This window comes from Pseudomyrmex gracilis, unplaced genomic scaffold (assembly GCF_002006095.1).
Source record: "Pseudomyrmex gracilis isolate BER0280 unplaced genomic scaffold, ASM200609v1 scaffold_17, whole genome shotgun sequence".
NCBI classification, from domain to species: domain Eukaryota; kingdom Metazoa; phylum Arthropoda; class Insecta; order Hymenoptera; family Formicidae; genus Pseudomyrmex; species Pseudomyrmex gracilis.
Window position 1 is genome coordinate 575,564 of NW_018020601.1, and position 24,624 is coordinate 600,187.

Here is a 24,624-nt window from a genome sequence, read left to right on the forward strand (position 1 = left end):
AATGTTATATATAATATAAATTACAGTCACATTATTTTCACGTGTTGTTTTTCTACACTTTCCTGTCACGTGACTTTAGTTACGTTTTTAATTTTCTCTACATATACGACGAACTGTCTCAAAATCGCTTTTCATTATTTACTCTCTCGTAAGATATGTAACATTGGTAGAAAAATTAATATATTTAATTAATTTAAATAATATATATATATATATATATATTTGTGTATAACAATATAAATTTTTCATATTTAATTAATTTGTATTTGTTTAAAGATAATTATTAATTATTCAAATGATTATAATTTGTGCCTGTGTTATTTAGTATATTTCTTTAATTAATTCAAGTGATCCAATTTCTCTCTCAAAGGAGATTAAATGGAGCGAGAAAAGATATGTAAAACTTTCTGTTAATTTGTATACACGAGTATATATGCTTAATTTATTTCATAACTCGTTAATTTAATCGAGAAGCAAATATAAACATGTAATAATAACGTACATGTGTCAGACAAGCAAGTGTGCTAGTTTAAAATATGTTCGTTCAAAACTCACAGACGCGCACATACTATAATGACTTTTACAACTGTGGAAATCAACGGTCAAATTTATTGCTTGTGTCCGATATGAAACTGTCCGTAGAAACCGTTTCGTCTCACGTCAAGCGTTTCACCTAGATCGATATAAATTTCTTACGCGATACGCGCGGCATGTGTGTTTAACGAAATGACACTACAACATATTGTCAGTAAATTACGAGAAAAGATATGGATTTCGACGATCTTGTAACGAAGCGTCCTAGTTCCGAAGAAATTTCTAGCATTTGATTTGAAACAACCAAATCTTCGATTCTTTTCACGGAGGTGATGAACATCACTCGTACGATTGTTGATGTCACAGTTGTATCGATCTAGTCGATCGATCGATTCCTTAAGTCGTGAACAAAAAGACAAAGGCCGATATTTACAGTCGAATTTTACATCCAAGATCCTTTTAATTTATATCTTCGGATTCTCACAATCTTAAGATGAAGTTAAGACGATTTGAAATACAAGATTCGAATATATACACCGCTCATATTCCGGTCTGTATTTTTCGATCTATGATTCTCGATCTATCGACGATACACAGCGATTATCCGCAAAGCGAGTTCTGCTGCGATCCGTTTTGCGCTTATTCTACACATGCGTACGGCAAGAAAACGGTTGATTATATCGACTATGTGTATGTGTTGTCCCTTCCGTAGGAGCGCGCGTGACGTATCACGGGGATAAACTCGGATAAACTCTGCTTACATTACGAGCAGGTGATGGCGCCTCATCGCGCGCCGCTCCGCGCGCCGGTGTCAGTAAACCTCGAACCGTCTCGCGGAACGGAGCGGAGAATCGAAGCGCGATGAGTTTTTCGATCGCGTCATGTGTCGATTGTCGTCGTAATAACTCGCGCGGTTAAAAAAAAAAAAAAAAAACGGCGGGCTAAGAACGCAACAGACTTTTCTGTGTCTTCAAAAAAAAAAAAAAAAAAAAAATACTCGCTTCCATGCGTTTGAAACTGGAATCGTCCAATTAACAAATTGAGGTAATTGCACACTTCACTTTAATTTCTACTTCTAACATAAAAAACAATTATTGCGCCTGACGATTGTATAAAATAAATTCAACTAACGCTACTTGTCGCTGTCGTGTTTTTACAAAAAATTTTACATTGAAGAAAAAAATAACATGATGTTAAAAATGCGTTTAGTTCCCAAAATTAATTGTTGCTTTATTTTTAATTTAACGATGTTTTTCCAGATTATAACGCGAATATTCGCGTTCGATGATCTTCGACCGCCGCAAGTATAATCGAACGAATAAATAATATTATCTTCTCGATTTTTTTATCTCGATGTTTTTTTTGTCTCGATAATAGAAACATAACGGCGATAATAAACGCACACCTTCCTTCGTGTGCCCGTTGACAATTTTATTTAAATTCCTCGCTCGCGCAAGAAGAGCAATTGCTCGAACTTCCTCGGACAATTTACTCGACGAGCACATCCTTTTCTTGTTCTGCGCACACGCGCGAACGCGCGTCTAACGAGTCGAGTAATTTAATTCCCATATACATAGGTCATGGCGCGGCGCGTGCATGGTAAAAAGCAGAATCGGACGGAATGAATGAAAACGGGAGCGGCGCAAAAAACGCGAGCGGCGCGGTCGTTACTTTCGTGTAAATTACCCGCAATTACAGAAAGTTCGCCTCCCTTCCCCGGTTCTTTGATACGAAATCGCGCGGCGCGTTTTCTCGCCGTCCGATTGTGCCTCGTCGCGATTGTCCGCTACTTCTCGTCCGTCCCGTCGGACGACCGTAAATATGGCAGGGGATAAGAGACGCCATTGTTCTCGTGCCAGGGGAATTACCGGCGAAATATTCGTCTCGAGAAATGAGCAATCGTCGACTGTCTCGCTAATTTACATCCTTTCGGTATATTCAGTGTTTCAGATTCTTTAAATAATTGGCAAATTGGATGTGAGATCTTGGTGCTTTGTTTTAATAAAAAATTATAAATTTTTGACAAAAATACATACACTAATAAGTTATAAACAAATGGCAATGGCTTGGAATTTTTAATAAATATATGAACAGGCCAATAACCAACCAGTTGATTTTTAATAAAAAAAACAACAGTATTTGAACTTTTCTATTTTCTTTATTTAATAAATTTTCTCAAGTCTTATTATAAGATTTCGACGTACGTAATTTTCTAATGGAACAGTCACTGGGATCTTGTGTGTCCAGGTTCTTGTTGAGCCGTTTTAATTTGCTTAATCTTTTGGACAAAAAATATATAGTTTCAGAGGATATAGATCTAGAGAAACGCGAGCAAAAGAGAGAATAAAGAGAGATTCTGAAGCGTATGCTTCAAGAAACATACATGGTTTTTTCTATGTATTACGCGTTCATTCAAAGTTTAATTATATTTGTGTAACACAAAAGTTGCGGCTAGTGTAAACACAACGTGAGAATCGAGCGAGTCGCGCGCGCTCTGAAAATACAAGCTCAAAGATCCGGTGCTTTCTTCAACATAATCTCGTCATTGATGTGCGCTTCAAGTTGCGCGCACAAAAACCAACATGACTCGATTCGTTTTATCATGCTGCATCATGCCAGCGACCTTGCTGCTTTTAGTCGAGTTGCAAAAGTGCGTTTGCGCGAGCAGTAAAGAAGTTGATCGCACATAGTGAGGTATCACAAAGTATCTCCCTTGGCTCTAGTAAAATCAAACAACGTGTGGGTAAAAAATTTGGATGGGAGACAATGTGCGTAAATCGCGAATCCGGTCGTGCCGCGCCGTCCGCTTCCATATTAGACTAATCTCGGAAGGACCTCGTGTGTCAACCCACGCGTTCCCTTGTTCTGGATGACGTGTCTTCGCAATCTGTTTCTGTCAGACCGAACAATATCCTGACATTTAGAAAACAGACAACATTTCGAATGCGCATTTATTTTCCAGGTATTTTTCAAACAGTTTGACAACATACTTGTAAAATAAATGTTTGTTCGCTTCGATGAAGATTCCTGGGAAAAAAAAGTCCTTACAGGAACAAGTTTTACATCCGTTGTGATGTAATATTAATATAATTATTACAGTATATTATATATATATATATATATATTTAAAGATACAAAAAATTTTTTAAAATAATTGTATCGATGTATGTAAAATTTACATATTGCGATTTTCACAAATAACGTCCGCAAGACATCGTATTATAAGTCGTCACTCTTCGCGCTTTTATGTGCTTTAGAATTTAGCACCAAAATTTGTAATTACAATAACGTTCTTAAATTTTCCTCGAACGCGCGCGATTTTACGTCGCGTTCTCACGCGCACATACCGGTTTACTGATATACACGTAGCAGTTAATCGATATCACTGTACAGGTTTAGCCTTAGTGCGTGCAGTCACATTTTGCTCGCATATCGGTCCGATATAATCCAGTACTTCGAGACACACGTATATATACATCAGATGAGGCCATCTTCTCAAAGGCGACTCTTTAAATGCAACATGTAACTCGGTACCAATTTACGTTGTACACGATGTTCCGTGCAATTTAATGCCATTTGATGCTAATAAACCGTTTCCGCGGCTGGTAACCGCCATAATCGGAGCGCGCGCGGGATTGTACCCCCCGATCGTACGCGCGCACTTTGTTGAACGTAACGATCGATTAAAACCGCGTCGATGGCGCAGACCGAACTCCTCTCTCGGAGAAAACAATAGTGCCATTTTCGCTCGCTGCTAATATATGAGGATCCAGAAAAAGAATTTCTCTAGCAGTAATACATCTGTAAACTCGCTAAAAGTTGCTCTCAGTCGAACATAAGTCAGTATAAAAAAGGAGACAAAGGAATTAATTGTCAGTATGAGTGTACAGAAAAAAAATTTATATTTAAAAAAATCATTAAAATCTATTTAATTGTATTTACAATAGCTTAGATATAATAAATATATAAAAATTATATATATATATTTTTAAAATGTAAAATATATTAATCATGTATTTAATTAAATTTAAAATTATTTCGGACGTTTCGGTCGTTTATTTTGATAAAAGTCCGACCATTGGCATTGGTCAGTGGGACATTTATCTTTTAAAAGATCGAGACGTTTACCACACACATTTTGTTAAATATCAAGAATTTACTCATTAAATATATCTATAATTTAAATCATTTACTCTGGCCGCGCGTTCTTCATTATTTTTATTTCTTTCACATCTGCTCGGGAAGTCAGGCGTGTGCTTGGAAAATGGAGAAATATTATGTAGAGCGTAACGCACGGCGAGGCAAAAGCTTTTTTTTTTTTTATAAAAAAAGAAACAGAAAATTATACCAAGCCGCAAGTACGCCTTAGACACGGAACGCGCGAGTGTAATCTCATTACTTTGAAACAATCTTTCGTACAACGGTACTTGCTATTTACGTCGGCTACGCATTTTAGTCGAGCGCACCGCGTGTTTTGTAAATATTATCGAGAAAGCAGCTTCTTCAAGCTGTTACAAAAAAAACGCACAATTTTGATGCGCAATTAATTCGAAGTGCTCTTAACTAAATTGTATGTGTGAATAGGATGGCTCTTATTTACTCTTGGTGAAATTTTTTTATTAATTCTCAAGGACCCGAAGGCTCCTTTTCCCCTTATCCGATCAAGCTGAACTTTTTCACAGATGATTTGTTTATAGCAATTGCAATTCTAGGGTGCCGCGAAAAAAATTCAAAAGTCGAACGTAAGAGTCACCCTAATGTGTGAAACTTGGCAATTATCACATATCGCGATCTGCGTCTGCAATTTATTATTAACTCGTCACTTGTCGCTCGTAATGAGACGGAAGAGGCGCGCGTGTTCAACGAGAAAACAATTGTTTTGCGAGAATCGAGCAGATGTGGTTTGTAATCATTGTTTGTTCGCTTTCGACACTTACGCGCTAACCACACATGTTATCGCCAAACAAACTAGATCGAAAATTAGCTAATTAGGCTTGAAAATTATTATTATTATTTTTTAATCCGATCGAGATCTTGTGATTGACGCGTCCCAATTTTTTAGAATCAAAAAAGTTAAATAGCATCAAGCCGAATGATAATTGGAGATTTCACGTTTCGGCTTGTGAATTTTCTAAAGAGGTCCGAGACTTATTAAGAGAATTGCACTTGACATTGAAATTCCAATTGTACTCAATAGAGTGTGTCTTTATCAAGACTTTCTACTTTCTGCGTACTTTCTATCGCAAATTGAAAATATACCTCGCAAAACGATCATTAACATCGCGATGATGACGACGAATAGATCGTCGTGCGATTTCTTACAAAAAGAAGCGAGCGTAACGATTCTTAAATTTTACGTGAGCGAGTTAAAAATTCCGCGCACGCGACAATTTCTTGGGATTAGAATGATTTCCGCGCGTGCACGCATGCAAGCGCGCGTGCAAATTTCTCTGCAATTTGTCTTTCTTCGAGAAAGTCGGCAAGAAAGTTATCACTTTTAATATTAAAACAAAGTGGGTCGAATAACTCGTGGAAATTTTCAAAAAAATTAATATTTCTTTGAGATTATCCGCGTGTGGAGAAACAAAATTCATTTTCTTCCTCGCGGAGTCGATCTTCATCCCGATCGAATCACGCGCTGTGCTAACTCGCGAACATCGGTCTGTGTGTTCCTTGTAACACAGTTGTACGGGAATGAACGCATTTGTTGCGTTATCACAAAACGTATATAATTGAATCGGATTGACTTAGAAAAGTGTGTGAGAAACACGGTGTTACGTTACGCGAGCGAGAGAAAGAAAGAGAGAGAGAGTTGTATCACCTTTCGAACAAGCTTAACATAATATGGCGATATTATCGGCGCTCATCGTCGTCATTAACCGTCGTCGGTTAATTGCGAGCATCCAATTACGACGTGGACTTCTTACAATTTTTTTCTTTTCTGAATGCCGGGTCGCGGAACGCGTTTCTTTTCAATTCCGTTCACCGTTACGATTTCATTTCGCGCGCGAGTTCATCACACACGTGCGCGAGAAACACAACGGCGATTATATTAGGCGTCGCGATTTTTCCGTTCGAGTTCACGCGATATATCCGCCCCGTTCGATCGTAGATCATTTTCAACCAAGAAGGAAGCTCTCTCTCTCGTTGGCAGCGATTTATGAATGATGCTGATCCAATTACTCGCGGAAATGCATAAATCAAATCGCTGAAATTAATTTGCCGCTAAGTAAGCAAAAAACAATATCGCGCTGCTGCGGCCTGAAATCGAACTTTAAATATACAGAGTGAAAAAAAAGTACCGGAACACCTGAATATCTCAGAAAATATAAGTTTTACAGAAAAGTGTTTCAAACAAAAGTAGTATAGTTTAAAAAGATCTGTTTATTGATTGTGACCTCGGATTGCGCCGCCAAGATCAAGTCAAGATCACATCGATTTGTTTAAATGAAACTCCCTATTTTTTTTATTGCAGATTCTTACAGCCTAACTCAAGAGTTTCCCAAAACACTATAATAAAGTTTATTTTCATTAAGTACTTTTTGACTTATAAGGGTTGAATATTAGAATATTGCCAGTGTTATGTAGCATTATGTGTATTAGCGTTATCATTCATTTCGAATGTTGCTTTATCCAAAAAAAACTATGTTGAAGGAAGAAGTTAGATTCTTTGTCAATTCTTTGCATCATGAATTCACAAAATTCGTTTTGATCACAATTACAGTAATACAATCAATATAAATAGATCTTTTTAAACTATACTACTTTTGTCTGAAACACTTTTCTGTAAAACTTATATTTTGGGATATTCAGGTGTTCCGGTACTTTTTTTCACCCTGTATATTGATGTGTGTGATATTCTTCGGAGCTTGGATTTGATTAAAAATAAATAAAAACAAAGAACAGAGAATAAAACAAGATTCCCATGAGATGTACAATTTAATGAAACATGAAGGCCTAGAAAAGCCGGATGTGGGTAGATCGTCGATTAAACTTGTTTTTTGTATAAAACATAATATAAATAATATCTATCAAAATAGAATTATAAAATAAATATACATGCAATAACATGTATTTTAATATAAAAAATTACAGATTTAAGTTTAATTTTTTTTAATATTTCTATATTTACGACGAATGCTCGTTTTTCAACCTCCTCCCTCGTGAGTGAGACGCCGTGTCGACGAAGAGGAAGTAAAGTTGCCTCTTTACAGTTCTGGAAATCTAAGATAGCATCAAATCCGCAGATCTCACGATTATGTTTTTTCTCAATCAGATGGGAGGTCTATTCTCTTTCTCTCTGCGCGGTCTAGTTTTGTAGACACAAAAAAGAAAAGAGAAGAAAACGCTGTGATTCGCACTCGTGTGTCGATTTACCGTAATAAAATTAGTGTTTTAAAATGCATTTCTGAAATATCGTTGTGCGAAATATTTTTTCTCTCCCCCCTCTCGAGGGAGAGAAACTGAATTATTCAATGCGAAGCTTCGTTCGCAGGGTCCCCGCTGGAATTGCATCATGCAATCGCATGCACACGTATGCACACCCGCGCACATCTACACATATGTGGCGCGCATATGTGTCATGGGATTTCTTGACAGTCTTATGGCATTAATGTTGGGAAATGCGATTTCTCACGTAACTAATACACTTTAATCTCGGATTCATATCGGGTCCGTAACCGCGGCACTTCGCGTATATAAATTTTACGATATCGCATATGCATCGCGCGTCTCTCCTCCCTCTCCCGAGTTCGCGCTAATACGACGCGCGCGACATCGACATTCGCAACGATACACATTCAGGTACGCAGGCGTGTGTGATTGCGGGAGACACACGAACAAAACCGGAATTATCGAAGATTTTTAACGGCGATAGATTCCGTCGCGATAGTTGTATCACGTAATCTTGTTTAAATTTTTTTAAATGACAAAGTTTTATTGAGAAGCAAATTTATATATTTTCATACAATTAAAAATTGTATTAAAATTCATATTTATTGTCTATTTATATCATATTAATATTGTATTTGCTCACTTATAGCTTTACTTTCTTCTGTAATTATTCAAACTTTTTTGTCAACTTTCAAAGTTGTTTTTTTTTTTTTTTGTTTATTTCGTTCAATTTCAACTTTGATGCTTTTGCGGTGTGAGAATTTCTGAAAATGGTTTTCGAGAAGTTTCTAATTTCTTTCTCGAATGAACTTCTAAAAAATTTCTAAAAGAAAATTAAGAAAAGAAATAAGAGGCTGAAGAAGAGAGAAACACGTAGCGAAACGAAAACTGACGCGCGTGTCTCGGCGAACCGCAGAGGCGCGGATCGCGATCTTCTCTGCTCGCGCTGCATTACTCAACAATCTATAAATCATGCAGGTCACGTCTGCGGATCCCCCGTGGCCGCGTGTCGTCGTCCGCGCGCACGATGGGTATTACACGCCATCTCACGTGGGTGTAAACACGTGTCGCCGAATGTTCGCGCGGAGCAGGAGTGCGCACGTCGTCGGAAATCGAGGGCGTGTGTGTGTGTGTGTGTGTACATCTGAAATTTTCTGTCCGACTGCATATACAATATATATGCGACTTTCATCCTCGCATTCCATGCCCGTTGTACACTCGGAACGCGCGCGACTCGGAATTCCTCCGCGAAAGCGATGGAGCGCGTAAGACCGCGGCTCACGTTGCGTACAGACGAGGCGGCGTGCATCTCTCTTCTTTCTCTCGCACACGTCTTTGTTTCAAAGTGCGGAACAAAGGGTGCATACGGCGGATGCGATGTTTTGTAACGTAAAATCGTTCTCTTCGACACGCAACCATAGGATTTTCCCGCGCGAGCGCGCGCGTTATTTCTTCAATAACGTGTGGAAAACGACCGCGGCGGATTACACAGAGACGAGAGATTCTGACGCGAATCGTCTCTGTTTTCAATCGCGTATTTTTTCGCGCGATTAGATAATTTTTATTTATTTTTATCCGCGCAAACGAGACAAACAAGTCTCAGTAAAATAAATGTCCTACCACCTAGACAAGCATCACCGACATTAACGAAATTGTTTTTATAATAATTAAAAACATATATTACGAAATATGTTTATTGGACGAAAGAAAGAAAATAAAATAAAGCAATTTCACAAATGTTTCATTAAATATAAACTAAATCAAGAAATAGGATTTCGTGAGTCTGTGGGAAATATATTTTTAACGTGTAAATTGGATGCGTACATACAGGAAATTCAAATCGAATAACAATTTTAAATTCAATTATTATGTTGTTGCTCAAATCGCAAGTCATATTCCGATATTCGAAGTGATTTATTTAACGTGTAAATTAATTGAGAGAATATTCGATTCTCTTCTTTCTCAGAGATCAAATCTCGAATAAAGTCAGACGGAGGGTCGTTATGTGATTTGGCGAGGAGGAACGTAAGAGGAGGAAGAGCGAGAAGCGTCGCCGCGAGTGACGCCGGAAGTGACAGATTCATGAAAGCGTCGCGTCACATCTCTCTCGTCACGAGATTCCCACATAGTTTACAATAAATTACACAACGACAGATTCGCAAGATCAACACGCGAGATCGCAATAACAGAATCCGGACTTGGCACGTAATATATTTAATACGTTATCCGCGCGATATTAAATATATATCTCTCTGTCTAAAACGCGATGTTATAACAAACACACGAGTCTTTGCTCTCGCGCGACGAGAAACTTTAATTAGTTCGGTCGTAACTCCGTTTATGATTATCCACAAGCGCGCAAATAGCTTTGCAGCTCTAGAAAGCGTTCTCTAGAACGCGCGCGCGCGCGCGCGAAAGAGTGCACGCGCATAGGTCTCCGGGTGTAGTTATCGCGGTTACCATTGCAAATGTATTCTCACGATTATATATTTTCTCGGAGGCGCACCGATTTTATTACCGGTATGTTTAGCCAATAATTCCGCGGCGGTGTTAATTATTGCGTCCCGTTACGGCGCTGCCGCCGCCGCCGCCGCCGCCACGGTGAATAATGTTGCTACCGCACGTGGTGGTTGCTCATTCCCCGATGCAAAGTTTTCGCAATTAACCGGCCGTTCGAGAGCGCTCCTCTTTCTGTGTTTTTTTCTCCCTCTCTTTCTTTTTTTTTCATTACCGGGTTACTTTTCCGCGTTATGTCAATGGGTGCATAACAATAGGGAGCGAACTCCCGCGGCGACGCGCGCAAAAACGCAATATCGTCGGCTATCTCAGAATAGTGTTTCTCTCTCTCTCTCTTTCTCTCGATTTAATCTAAATTGTCTGTCCTGCTCGAGAAGAGCAGATATCGTTTTTCGCGAGTGGTGAAATTTTCTATGGTGGAACACTCGCGCGACTCGCGGTTGTTCCACCGCGAGCTGTCGTGTGTATTAAATGTCATCTCGCTAAACGAAGTGCATCGAAGCGTCTAACGGTGTCGAGAAATTGTAGTTCACGTCTCTTCGCGGCGCTGTAAATTAGATTTCACCAGCGCGATAATCGGAACTCTGTCGGGGCATCATTCTGAATTCGTCCTTCTCGCTTGTATTTATTTTTTTCCCCTCGTTTTTTTTTTGTTTTTTTATTTTGTAAAACTCTTCTTCGAAGAGGCCTTCCTCTCTTCTTTTTCTTCTGTCTCTGTGTGTGTCTCTCTCTCTCTCTCTCTGATCTCCGCGCGCGGACGCACGTGTGGCCGCGCGAATACAGTTATACACTTTACCCGAGAGGGAAAGAGAGGAAAGGAAAGGGGGGGAGAGAGGAAGATGGTGAACCTCGCCAGATGGAGAGGACCCGTTTTATATAACTAGAGATTCATAACGGCACACTATCGTCACAATGGACACTCACGCTGCTTTTGCCGGGACAAGCCGAGCAAGTGACAGACGAAACGGGATCCGAAATCGGCGCGTTTTTCACGCGACGTTGTCTCCGTGAACGGAAATTTCGCTTTTTTGTTTTTTTTTTTTGTTTTGGTTTGAAATCACAATACGATCGATCTCTTCGCGAGGAAAAACGAACGATCGTCCGAGCGAATGTCGAGGAGATTCGAAATTAAAACATTCGTGTTCGTGAGGTAGAAAGTCGCCTACATGCGTCGAAAACGATGACGAGAGACACAGACGATCGAAGTTTATACACGCGCATCTCGATCAATGGGCGTTACTCGTCTCTCGGTCGGGCATTAATGACTTCAATTTCCTGCTCGTACGGCATGTATCATCAACATACGAATCGTTTTCCCCGTGAAACCGCTCCCGATTGTTTTTCTCTCTTTCTTTCTCTCTCTCTCTCTCTCTTTCTCCGTCTCTGCTTCCAAGAAAGTGACCGACAGTCATTTTCATGATCAATGGAAGTGACATTGCGCTTCATTTTCTATATGATTCATGAATTGAGATAGAGCGTGCAGTGGTGCAGGATCCGTAGCGCAGTCAAACATCTTTCGTTATTTGTTTGTCCAGTCATTTACCGCAAACGGAATGACTCTTTAATTGTCAAAAAGCGACAATAATCAACTTGTCGCGTTCAAGGTGCGAAATTTAAAAACTAAATAATACAGTAAAAAAAACAAAAAATACATACAATAAATTATAATTAGAGTATAAAATTAAATTAAAGTTTTTTTTTAAATTGCTCGGCAAACAGATGTCTCAAATTATTGCATTAATTTATCGTCAATTAACGCGTGATTGCGCGTGATAAGAGAGACGACTCTTCGAGAGTTTCTTCGAGTTTGTGGCGTAACATGTCCGCGCGAACTGTGTGTACACCGAGTTGTCAGCGGAGTTATCAAGCTGTTCCCCCTTCTCAACAGCAGCGCCGGGAAAACGTAAAAACGAGTTCGCGGTTTATTCTGTGCGCTAGTCGTCTCGCGGAATGTTTACTCGGTCGTCGGCTTTTCAGTCGGTCGAACGAGCATTTGCGCGACACGATATTCAAATAATCTGCATCTATCTCTCGCGCCGCGAGCTCGCTCGAACGAGTTCATATCTCTCTCTCTCTCTCTCTCTCTTTCTCTCTCGAGATAAAAACGAGCAGCAGGATTCGATCCTCACGTCGTTTCTTCCTATCGGTGTTTTTCTCCTCGCGTCCGTCTTCTTCCTCTTTTTATTTTTTATTTACTTTTCGTTTCACAATTACGGTAACAACTCACCCGAGGGAACGAACGCTGTTATTAACATATATAGTCCACTAGCTTTCCCGTTCGAGATCCTGGTTGCGTCCTGAATCTTCTTCTTTGGTTTGGATCGAGGTCATCGGAGCTTTTTTTTTTTTGTTTTTTTGTTTTTGTTTTTTTTTTGTTTTTTTTCATGCATGTGCTTTATGACGCGTGACGAACAAAAGTGTTTTAGATTTATATTCCCGTTAAGAGACATGCTTGCGTCGCGCGTCGGTACGCGCTTTAAATGATGCGTCAAGTGAAATATCACGAGATTCAGTTGACAAGAGCTGACGGTTAACGGTTGCGTGTGAATTTATTCGTGCGTAAACAAAATCAGATCGCTTCGATTCGAGTTTTTCTTCTTTTTGTTTTTTTGTTGTTTTTTTTTTTTTTTATAATTTTCTAATTTCGGAAACAATTTCCACTCGATTGGAAGTTAATTTCGCTTTGGGAGAGAGAGAATCCGTGCCCGCGGGACAGCCGTTCGTTAATTTGCGGGGAAACGTGGCGTGATTTCCGAAATTGAGAAACTTATAACCCGCGTATTGATTATCTAATAAACGTAATGTAGATCGCGATCGATATCGGGATTACAATTTGCGCGATGCGTCAGAGCGGAGAGAACAGCGGCTATTTCTCGATCGTTCGCCGCGCACAACTTAATATACAACTTAAATGACTCCGGGCAATTCATCATTCATCGGGTTAGAACGCGAGATTATTAGAAATCTCTTGATGGTACAGCATTAGGGTAACAGTCTGTGTCATTATTTTCGATGCCGCGCGGATAACATCGTAATTGTTATCACGCGCGTCTCGAGATAACTTCGTCGCGTCGCATTGCTCGTCGAATATTAGGATGGCTCTTATACTTTCGACTTTTGAATTTTTTTCGCGGCATCCTTTAGAATAGTTCTAATTACTAAAACAATAATCTGTGAACGAAGCTCAGCCCGATCGGACAAGAGGAAAAAAATTATTTAAATGCACAATGAATCGATTTTATTTTATTGTCTTCGTTGACTCCGTTTGATCTTCTATTATTTGTTTTTTTTTATTTTCAACTCTGCAGCATTTATATTGAATATCAGTTTTGTTACAAAAAACTTTTCAAGTTTCGCTAAAGGCCGAGATAGGTTCGCGTTGTAAGCGAACAAGACAATATCACGCGAAATCCAGCAGTACTTATCGCACGAATGCTTATCGCGCGAATGCGCCGCAGCATCCGGCTCGTTTTTGCTCGCCGCGGGGGGAAATACACGAGGATATTTCTTTCGCGATCGCCGAAGAAATCAGGTACGGGGGGAGAGAGAGAGAAAGAGAGAAAGAGAGAAAGATATCAACTGCATTTCCGGGCATCGCGCCGGTTAACATTCCATTCCGTTGCATAGCTCCCGGAACAGTCATAACGGAAAAAACAAAAAAAAAACATCTCGCCGGACTCACGTGTATTCCCGCTAATGGTCGTCAAGATCGACGATCCCGGCAAGGAGGTCCCGAGAATCGTGGCGCCTCTTCCCCGCCCGTTCCTCTCGGGACGCTCATATCTGATGCGGCGGGAACCCGCTCGGACGGAAAAGCATTACCGAGCATCTAGCGATGCTTGCAGTGTCTTCCTTCCTCCCCTTGCAATCGCCCTCGCGATGACCCCTTCCTCTCTCTCTTTCTCTCTCGTATTCAACTGTATCTTTCAACCCGGCGGTTACGAGCGCGGGTGCACGACTTCGAACTTTTAAGTCTTAGAAGAACCGCGGAACACACGGTGCCTCCCCTCCCCTTCAATCTATCGCTCTTTGTCGATTGCATCGTTAAAATGCGCGACCCTTCGAACTCCGTGGAAACGCGTCGAATTTTTGACAAATCGAGAATCTTCCTCCTGACGGAAGGACTGAATTTTATTGGTCGGTAAATCTTATCAAGCCGCAAGACCACCGGTCGGGGATGTTGGATCCAGCCGCTGGCTGGATTTCGTTACGCAACGGTTCGGAAATAATCGCTTTAACGAGTCGCGGCATCTCGTGTTACGCGCCGTACCTATTAATTTACCAGACAATAGATTAGTTTTCCCCCTCCTCTGTATCTCGATGGTGAAGAGAGTATTCTTGAAGAGATGTTTTTTCGTCAAAAGATTATTTCCGCGACCTCGCGACACGCACACGCGCGTTTCTCTCAGAAAATTAACGCAACGCTCAATTCGAGATGCGCACGTTTCTCATGTACGTACGTACGTACGTGCTTCACCGCATGCCCGCACGTGTGCGTCGCGTGCGTCGAAGCTGAACATCGAGTTCCATTATCTCTGGTTAGTTAAGAGCTATCTAGTGACCACATATCGGCGGGTGGTTTAGAATTTCTTCCGAGAAACGTGTAGAAAACACACGTGTTGTGCAAACGCGACGCGTTCAACAAAGAGAACAATTTTATTTGCATTGTTCTGTCGACGAACTTGACGATAATCGATTCTATATACCGAATCGTTTCTCCTGACATTCTGAAGGTAAATCTTTTCTACGATTTTGAAATATTCCAAAAATTCAGCAAAAATTCATCTTTCAATTGTCGCTAACTTGTTGCTTATTTAAAACTTTTATGTAATTTATTTTTTTATGATCTTTGGAGTTTTGAAGTGACAAAAGAGACCCAAAGGTTCGAGAATTGAGCGAGATTTTCGTTTCCTGAAAATTACGGAAATCTGTGTAGAGAATTGATTGAAGACACACGGTAGCCACGAGAAGAAACACATGAGGGGAGGGGAAGGAACGTGGGCCGTTTAACGCTATTAAAGCTCCGCGCGTTCTGCCCGTGTCGGTGCGGAGATGCGCGCATACATCGGGTGCGTATGTGTGTGACCATCGCTCGCGCGCGGGTCAATGCCTCGGCTGTCTCCGACGCGAGCAGTAGGTACGTATGTACTTATGGCGACTACTCCTTTTCCTACGGAGTTGTGTACAAGCACGGGGTGCTTTCAAGTGTGTTCGCACAACACACATTCGCACGCAACGCATTCGCGCCGCTTCCGCGAAGGAAGTCCACGCACGTCCGAGAGTGGAGCAATCTCGCGATATGACCTCCGCGAAATTGACATTGACTTTTGCGAGCTCTCCGCACAATTTTAATTTGCTTACGGTTTCAATGTGCGTCGGCAGTTGCAACAAAACTAGTTCACAATTAAATATATTTGCGCACTTTGCCTTCAAACATATGGACATTTTGCATTAAGTTGTGTAGTTTATTAAAAAAAAAAAAAAAAAAACAGTGAAAGATTTTGCATCTAATAATTGGTCACGAAGCGATTGTTGATTTAAGAATTACATCATCAACTGAGGAATTCTTCTCTCTTTGATTATTGATACACATTAGAATTTATATTATAAAATTCAAATTTAATATATTGTTTGCGTTGCATTCTCTGGTTTTGGTTCAAATTTGCCGAATCCGTACACTTATTTGTGTAATCTCGACGGATCGTCATCTACTGATCTTTATCTTTCGATTGAGAGACATCTGGGTGACATCTTTTGCTGTTCTGGAAATTTATTTTATTGTTTTTTAAAATTTATTTATCACGCGAAATACATTAGGCCGGGCGTTGCGGAGCAGAAACATGTATTCAAAATTGAATTGCGGGTATTACGAGAGACGGGAAGGCGATTTACGATGGATTCGTGGGTCACGACGTGTCCGTCATTACGATGCATTTCTGATCCGCTTGGCTTGCTATCGATTGCGCGGATATATATATATATATATATATATATATATGTATATATATATATATATATATATATATCCGTACGTCCGATCCGTGACCGTGACCCGCGCGCGATCGTGACTCCCATTATTATACTGTATTGCGGGTAACCCACAAAACTAAGCATCCGTGGTCCGTGTCCTCGTAGTGGACTCGTTGCGCCGCGCGCGCGTCATCGGACCGTGAAATGCCAGCATCAAGAAGTCTCGCTTCTTTTATATATACATATGTATATAAAACGCGGATAAGATTATCTTCTTTGTATATAGCGGACAGGTGTGGCGCAGGTGTGAAACGCAATCACCACGGGCGTGGGGATCTCTCTCGACGTTAATACAATTGCGATTATATTCTCGGCGCGAGTAATCTCCTCGAAATCATTGTCTCGCGTGAACGTCGGCAAATCGCATTCCGCGAGGCATCGCTCGCCATCAATCAAGAGTTATTTAATGAATATTCCCCGACACGCTCGTTTATCGAATTAAAGGGTGAATGCGCCTGTAACTAAGTAACCTGCGCACTTTGGACAAGGCACACACAATAGATCGGGAAGAGTGTACCGAGAACAAAATTACACGTAAATCTCGATTACATAAACGAGTAAGTTTCTTTGGAAAAGAGATCAAGTCAATCAACGGATGCACGCGCCACGCGTGACACAAAATCGGTGAAATAAAAATTAATTAGTTCAGTAGTAGTAGACTGCAGCTTCCAGGTTTATTTTAATTTGGGTTCGGAGCTTATTTTCCTAATTATCTAAAATTTTCTTAAATATAAAAAAAATTGTTAGTTGAATAACAACCATATTTATAAACATTTATAAACTATTTGCTAACATAATTTTTAAATAATCCACACAGCTATTGGTGACTCGTGTATTGGTATCTGACGAAGATTATTAATCTCGAATTTCAAAATTTTTATTCAGATGCTTGTTAAATGACGCGCGCTCCTCGAAGATCGGTACACGCGCTATCGCCTCCGTTCTGGTGGAACGCACCGCGTGACTCGAGTACCGTTCGAAAATACCGCGATGCGCGAATTCCGTTCCGCAGAGCCATGCACGGAGCCATCGACGGCGTCGCAACTCCGCCGCAATTAAACCGAGAATTTTGCGTACAAAAATCGAAATCCGAATCGAAATTGAAAAAAACACTCGATTATACACTCTTGTATTTCTCTCTCGCTCTTTCTCTCCGTTATAACGGTCTGTTTGTGATTTTCTTTTCAGCGAGTCGGACATGGCACCGAACGCGGAGGAGGAGCTGCTGGTTGTGAAACCATGGGGACCGCAACCGGAAAAGGTAGAGTGGAAAACGACGTTAAGCAAAATTACGGTGTCGCGACCGTAACAAACAATGCCTGTGCCACGGAACAAGGACCGTGTCGCGTGCGTGTAAATCCGTCGCGGCGTGTAAACGGCCGCAAAAAGCTTCGTGATGTAACTCACGGAGTTGTGTGTTAAACGACCGTTCCACGGCAGGATGTTTTCGATTAGCATATCCTTCAGCGCTTTGAGTAAACACAAAGAAACCGGCCGCGAGTCCTTGTTCCGCGAGCTCTCTCCCGAGAATTCCGCACCGCGCGGTCTCTCGCGAGCCGATCGTATCCGATTTCATTTTGGGATTATACGGTTTCGATTTTCGTCGCGGCCTTTCGTCCCGATTTTTTTGTACAAACTTTTTTGTCACGCGTGCGATAAATAAGGTGCGCGTTTTTTGATTTTTCTTTTTTGCTCGTTAAAAAGCGGAGAGTGTCCCGAAATTGGCGGTGAACGATTTAATCCTCACCTTCATAAACGTCACCGTACAAGGTCTTTGTAATTATTTACGAGTATGGATATCGTTTATATCGCACACATATCAATCCGACGCATCGCTTCGTTTTACGCCCCGATGCGTTTTCACTTCAAAACCCACACATACACACGTGAAAGTTTTACACAAGCGCCCGGATCGAAACTGTCTGATTTGTTAGTCAGAAAAAAAAAAAAAAAGAAAAAAGAAAAATGCAAATCGCGCGCGGATGAGCTCGAAATTAGATCGACTGTGACGGGATATCGCGTGCGACCGCGATGTTTTTCGTTCGCCGGGAAAGTGCAGCGATTTCACTTAAATTGCGGAAGAATGGAAACAAATCAACGTTATCAACACTTTCGATAAATGTCGGGTTTTAGCGGGGGCGCGTGTGTTGCTTTTTCTTCGCGAACGGAATGCGAAGATGCGCGAACTGAGAGGAAACTGAAGAAATGACCTCGTATTTGAATTTCTCACTGCTTTTTCCTCGTTCGCATTGCGATGATGTTTTTGCCTACTGCGGTCGCGCGCGTTATTCGAGATGATGTTTCTCGAAACACGGGATGACATCGCGCTATACGATCGCCATTTGCGGTTCGCACACGCCGGTAATGTAATATCGGAAGAAACGCGCGCGCGCGAGCTCTGGGAAACCGAACGCGGATGAAATTTTCCTCTTGTTCTCATTTCTTTTTGCCGACTAACCATTTTGAAAACTAAGCGTTAGAGTGAACCGTACATACACGCGCTCGCGGAAACAATTTCCAAATGTAATTGACTCATTTGAATAATTCGCGCTGCTTCCGCGTGTACGCGCATCAATTAGATTAGGGACGAGAGTAGCTTCATGATTTATACATTCGCGCGCAAACCGTAAGCACGAAAGTAAATCAATTTTACGTAATTTGTTCGTGCGGAGTATAAGAGCGCGCATATTAACCAGATACAACAGTTTGTTGATAAGAATCAAAATCGCTGAAACAAAAAGTCGAAAAATCATTTCACACGCACCCGTTTTCTATGAAAACAAACTCATCTTTTTTTAAAAAAAAAGGCGCCAAGTAGATACAGACGCCATTTGTATGTTCTTATAAAAAAAAAAACAATTTTTTTGACTCAATCTGTTATTTTCTAAACAAATTTTTTTATAGAAGTGTTACTGCTATAAACAATTTTCTGTTCCTATAAAAACTATTTGATAAAAAAACTGAAAAAATAGCGTCAAGTGAAATCTCATTAGTGTTTTATCATTTATACTGTTTTATTTTATTGTCTTTATTGTTTATTTTATTACTTTACATTGTTACATTATTGTAAGATATAAAATACAAAATTAATTGTAGATATATTATACTTGCGAGAACGTCGCGTCTATAAATTTTTAACCAAATGAAACAAATTACCAGAAAAACGTTGGTGTTTTGTGTGTTCGCTATTTTCACGGAACAAAAATCGTAAGAAAACGGTTGTCTCTAATCGTCGATCATGGTTTTATCACGATCCTCGTATCGTAGCTTTCAGCCCCTGCCGCGGCTTATAGACAGCGAGAAAAGGCGATAATCACTATGATCCTATCGATTTACGATCGGAAGCGCCGTGAAATTAACCGCAGATATCTTCTCTATCCTTCGACGTGAATATTTCATACTTGTGCCGCGGCAATAATTCGCGCGCTCCTCGCGAGGATTCACTACGGCCTGCGAGAAAACACGAAGTATCGCTAGTTTAATTCTACGTAAATCAACACGAATTAAGTATGAGGCGCGCGCGATGTCTTATTTCGTTACTACGTTTCGATAAGTTTTTACAACAATTTTAGGAAGATTATGTACATACACACAAAAATATTCGTTGCACAGGCAAAATAATTGCGTTAGTTTTATTTGCGCTCGAAAAAAAATGTGTCAGCAATTGTGCAAATTAATGTTTATTTTTGTATGAAATATAAAATGGTGTAATTTGAGAAAATTTGTGCGATCATATAATAAAACGGGACTATTCGCAGGAACGTTTGAGACCGCCGACGTACAACGCTGAGGATTACGCGATCGCACTGAGACGATGGGGAAGACGTCCATTAGGAACCGTTCAGGACTCTCAAGGCACCTTGCCGTCGACAACCAGTTCGAGTTCCGGCTACGCGTCCGGAAGTGGCGAGATGACCTTGAGACAGTTCACGTCGGTTAGCGAGCTGCTAAATAAACTCAGAGCCGACCTCAGGCTCGCCTTTCCCAGGTCAGTATGTTATTATTATTGCAATAAAAAGTTTAGTTTGAATTCGATTTTCGATTAATTATATCGAACGATCAACTACTACTACTCTACTAATTAAATTATTCGTCAGATAATCAATTTGATGAAACAACGTACCGATACACAAAAAGAACATTTAAACGCACACGCTAGATATCTAAAAAAAACATATTTATCACACGAACAAACTTGCTTTCTCTTACGATGTATGCGCTGCCAACTGTAAAATAATATACAAGAAAAATAATACGCAGTTTAATTGTAAAATAAAAAACAGAGAAATAAACTTCGTAGGAAGTGATTACCATTCGCATTGTGGCCAGTTCCATTCTCAAAGAGTAGAGTGTATTTCCGTTGATATGTGCAAAACAGAAGGAGAGAAAGAGAGAGAGAGAGAGAGAGAGAGAGAGAGAGAGAGAGAGAGAGAAAGAAAAACGCACGCGGAAGAAGAACGCGAAGTGGAATTATATGCGAACGATTAAAAATGTACGACGGCTGTTCGTGTTCTCTGAATGGAACTAATGGCAAGAAGTCGTTTAGATATCCATCTGCCGCGCATTCGCGAAAAACACAAAATCCCCCCATCCCGATGTAGAAGAAGCGAATAAATCAAACCTCTGGGGAGCTTGGATTACATAAAAATTTCGACGTTCCCACGTTTGTTATCTCTCCGGGATTCCTGAATTCGTGTATCTGAAGTTGTACATCGAAGGAATAACATACGAGAGAGATTATTGTCCCGCGGAAGGGACAGACGCGGGAACGCCGACGGGAGTTTACAGTTACTTTTTATATGTGTCGTTTCGCGTACACCGGGGTGTGCCTCCCGTGTGCGTGCAAGACGATTTGGTATGCTCGTTAAAATTCTTCTTCTGTCTTTAATCTCTCTTAATCCTCGTCGACGCTGATCGGTCGGACAAACTTTCCGCGCGATCAGAAGAGAACAGCTTTCGAAGTGGATGTTCTGTCACGTAGTTGAATTGAAGAAAAGTTGTAGAGAGCCGACGCAAATGGTTCTACATTGGAATAATCCTTTATTAAAAATATACACTTTGACTCTTGGATCGAAGCTGAATATACATTAAATCGGACTCGCTCACACTGTTCAGTTTTTACCACTCGCTATTTTATTATTTTTATTTTTCGCTGTGTGCGCGCGCAATTTCTCTCGCATAAGTAATTTATTTTACAAAAAAAGTTAAAGTAAATGTTCTCCAACGACACTTATAGAGAAATAAAATTGGGATCTAAAGATTTGAAAGTTATTTAAAACAATGTCGTGTGAATGTTATTTAATATTTTCACATTTAAAAATTATTTCTGTAATAACTGTCATCGGCACGCGTCATTGGGACGTTTGCTGAAAAGTTAAAAAAAAAAAAACCTCGAGGATAATAGAACAAAAGAAGACGATTTTCTTCAGCAAAGTGGCAAATATGTTTCGAAACTTGATCGTAACTCCAGAGTTCTCCTGGAAACGATGATGTGCCTTCAAACTGATGAACGACCGTATATTCGACTCGAGAATAAAAGGAAACGGAGGAAGAAAGAGACGACGGAGATCTCCGTTAGACTGTGGCAGATGTGATTAAAGACGCGATGTGCTTAATATTAAATGTCCTCTCCCGCGTTTTGAGAGAACAAACGTTGATGGCTTCATATCCTCGATGCGTTGCGTCCGCGCGCGTCATGTGGCGGACGAGAATGTCCTAGATAAATGAGTTATAATAGGCTTGCGCACTTCAAGATGTTGGCGGATAACCCGCAAGTAGCGGATAACCGAATGCCGATATTACGGCTAACTGTATAGAGTGGCGCATTGCCGCCGCCGCCGCAAATCGATCGGGCCGATCTCGCATCCTCCACAAAACATCTGAAACGACAGGTGTGTTATTATTTACTTGAATCCCCATTAGATCGCTTAATCGTATTTTCATGGATTCGCGGTCTGCACGCACGGATCGTGCAAAATGAATTGTTACGAACGAGAGAGGATGTGTAATTCTCAAGTCTACGTAGCGATTTTCCGTCGGTCAGTTATTTAAAACGTTGAAATCGGTTGAAAACATCGTACCAGGCGTAAAATTTGCTCATTTTTTAGGCGTTTTCTCGCACGAAATGCGAGAAAATCCGATTCCAGAGGTAGTTTTAAAATTTTTTTTTTTTAATTTATAAGAGATGGTAAAGAAGGTTGTTTCCACTGGGCTGCAAACCGAGCAGATATGGATTTTCGAATTGAATTCAATTCGAATTAATTGTTGTGATTAATATTCACGTATCTAATAATCTTCTTATTTCTTCTTATTTCTTCTTCAATCTTATTTCTTCAATGTCCGGACATTGTTTTAACTTACCCCTTAAAAATTATATTTCGCGGCTGCTGTCGACTTCTTTTTGTTTCTCTCGCGGTTGAATTCTAAGACAGCCCCGTGCGCGATATTTATATTTTGCTAATTTTTCTTTATTCCCTCCCTTTTTTTCTCCCGTGCGCACGAGGCGCACACAAGACGGCTCGAAAGGGAAGCCTCGACCGGGCACCGAACTCGCGAGTCGTGCGCACTCATAGCCCACAGGTGCTTCCGCCTGGCGTAATAGCGAATGCATAACCGCTTCCTACTTACACGCGAGTGAAAAACGAGGAAGCCTCCTTTTTCACGCGATATCAGATAACGCCCTTTTAACGCGCGGCGCCTGTCGATGCGGCGCGTTTGCCATTGTCCGCTCTTTCTTGCGCACATCCTCCTCCTTCTCCTCCCGGGGAGGAAGGTTCACTGATGGGCTTCGCAACGGGTTTTACAATGTACTTCTTCTGCATCCCGTTTCTTCATTGTCCTTGGGAGCGAGACTGTCGTCTCGAATAGACGCGCTTTATCTAATCGTCTCTCTATATCGTTTACTTAAAACGCAACGCGTCGTCGTCGGCAGAGAACGCCGGAAGAGAAACCATTTAAACACGCGCGAACGCGTTCCAAGAGACACACACTGTGCGTGCATGAGTGATCTATATACATGCATTATCATACATTTATGTCGTAAAATATATTGGATTTATCCACTTACGATCGAGGCGCGTTATCGCGAATATTTTACGCTCGATCAATATTCACGCGCTACATAACGCGTCCGACGATATCGGACACTTATCTCGCGAACTTTTCTCTTCTTGATGTACTTAGTTTTTTGTTTTTTTCTTTTTAGAATATAATTGTCCGGTTATCACAAACATTGTTACGATATCAATCCAACGTCGTTTTCGCTGAAAGCGTCGTGTCGTAAAATCGCGGCACGGTCTCTTCTCCAACGTGGAAAAAAGAAAAACCATAACAAATAAGAGACGTTTCGATCTGTCTGTCGGATATTTTTTAATGTTAATTTATTTTTTAATATACTTGTGAGTAATTTTGCAACACACTTGGACATAATCGAACTGTTTTCGATTCGAAAATTGAAAAACTCACGAGCTTGAAATGTGCTCTAACAAATTTGCATTAAAAAAAAAAAAAAAAAAAAAAATACGCTTGCCGCACGGCGCGGTTTGATGTCACAACAATGGCGGTGACGCGTCCATTTTTCTCTCTTTTACTGTCGCTCTCGTCGTCCTCGAAGCTTTCGTTTTCTCCGCATCTCCAAATGCGGTCGCGGAGCATTTTTTTACGACGCGGCTAACAAAGGCGGATCCTTCGTATTTCGTGCACGTATACCGCGCGGCGTATCGCGATATACCCTCGCGCATTATGCATAATACCGTCGGGGTAACATAATGCATCCATTGTTAGGAGCGAAGGGGAACCCGCTGCCTTCTTCTCTCTCTCTCTCTTTCTCTCTCTCTCTTTCTCTTCTTTATCCTCTCCTCCTTTGTCGCTAAACGCGAGAGACGTCGACCGTGGCGCATATAGGAGGCGTTTAATACTCATTTGCATATTCCACGTAACCGATTCACGTCGCTTTTACATACGCGCCGTTCATACGCCGTTCATCCTCCTTTCTCAGAGCGACGTTTTTTTTTTCGAAAAAAAAAAAGTTACGCGTCATAATGCGCGGATGTCACGAATGTTGCAACAATTCAACCTAACCTGCCCTTCCCCCGAATCTTTCCGACACAATGCTTCGTTAATACATTCGATTCCTCTTTAAGAAGATTTGGG

General features: G+C 40.8%; 1 protein-coding gene across 3 annotated transcripts in view; it reads left to right on the forward strand.

Annotated features, from left to right (window-relative positions):
• The window catches only part of LOC109864075, a 36,811-nt gene that overhangs the window by 5,189 nt on the left and 6,998 nt on the right, over positions 1–24,624 (forward strand). For 2 of the 3 annotated variants that reach the window (XM_020444926.1, XM_020444925.1), the window contains exons 3-4: positions 17,662–17,734; positions 20,232–20,461. In XM_020444926.1, coding sequence (XP_020300515.1) covers positions 17,662–17,734; positions 20,232–20,461 — 303 coding nt within the window. Of the gene's footprint in view, positions 1–1,369; positions 1,579–17,661; positions 17,735–20,231; positions 20,462–24,624 lie in introns of those variants that run through there. The other variant, XM_020444927.1, reaches the window with a different exon arrangement.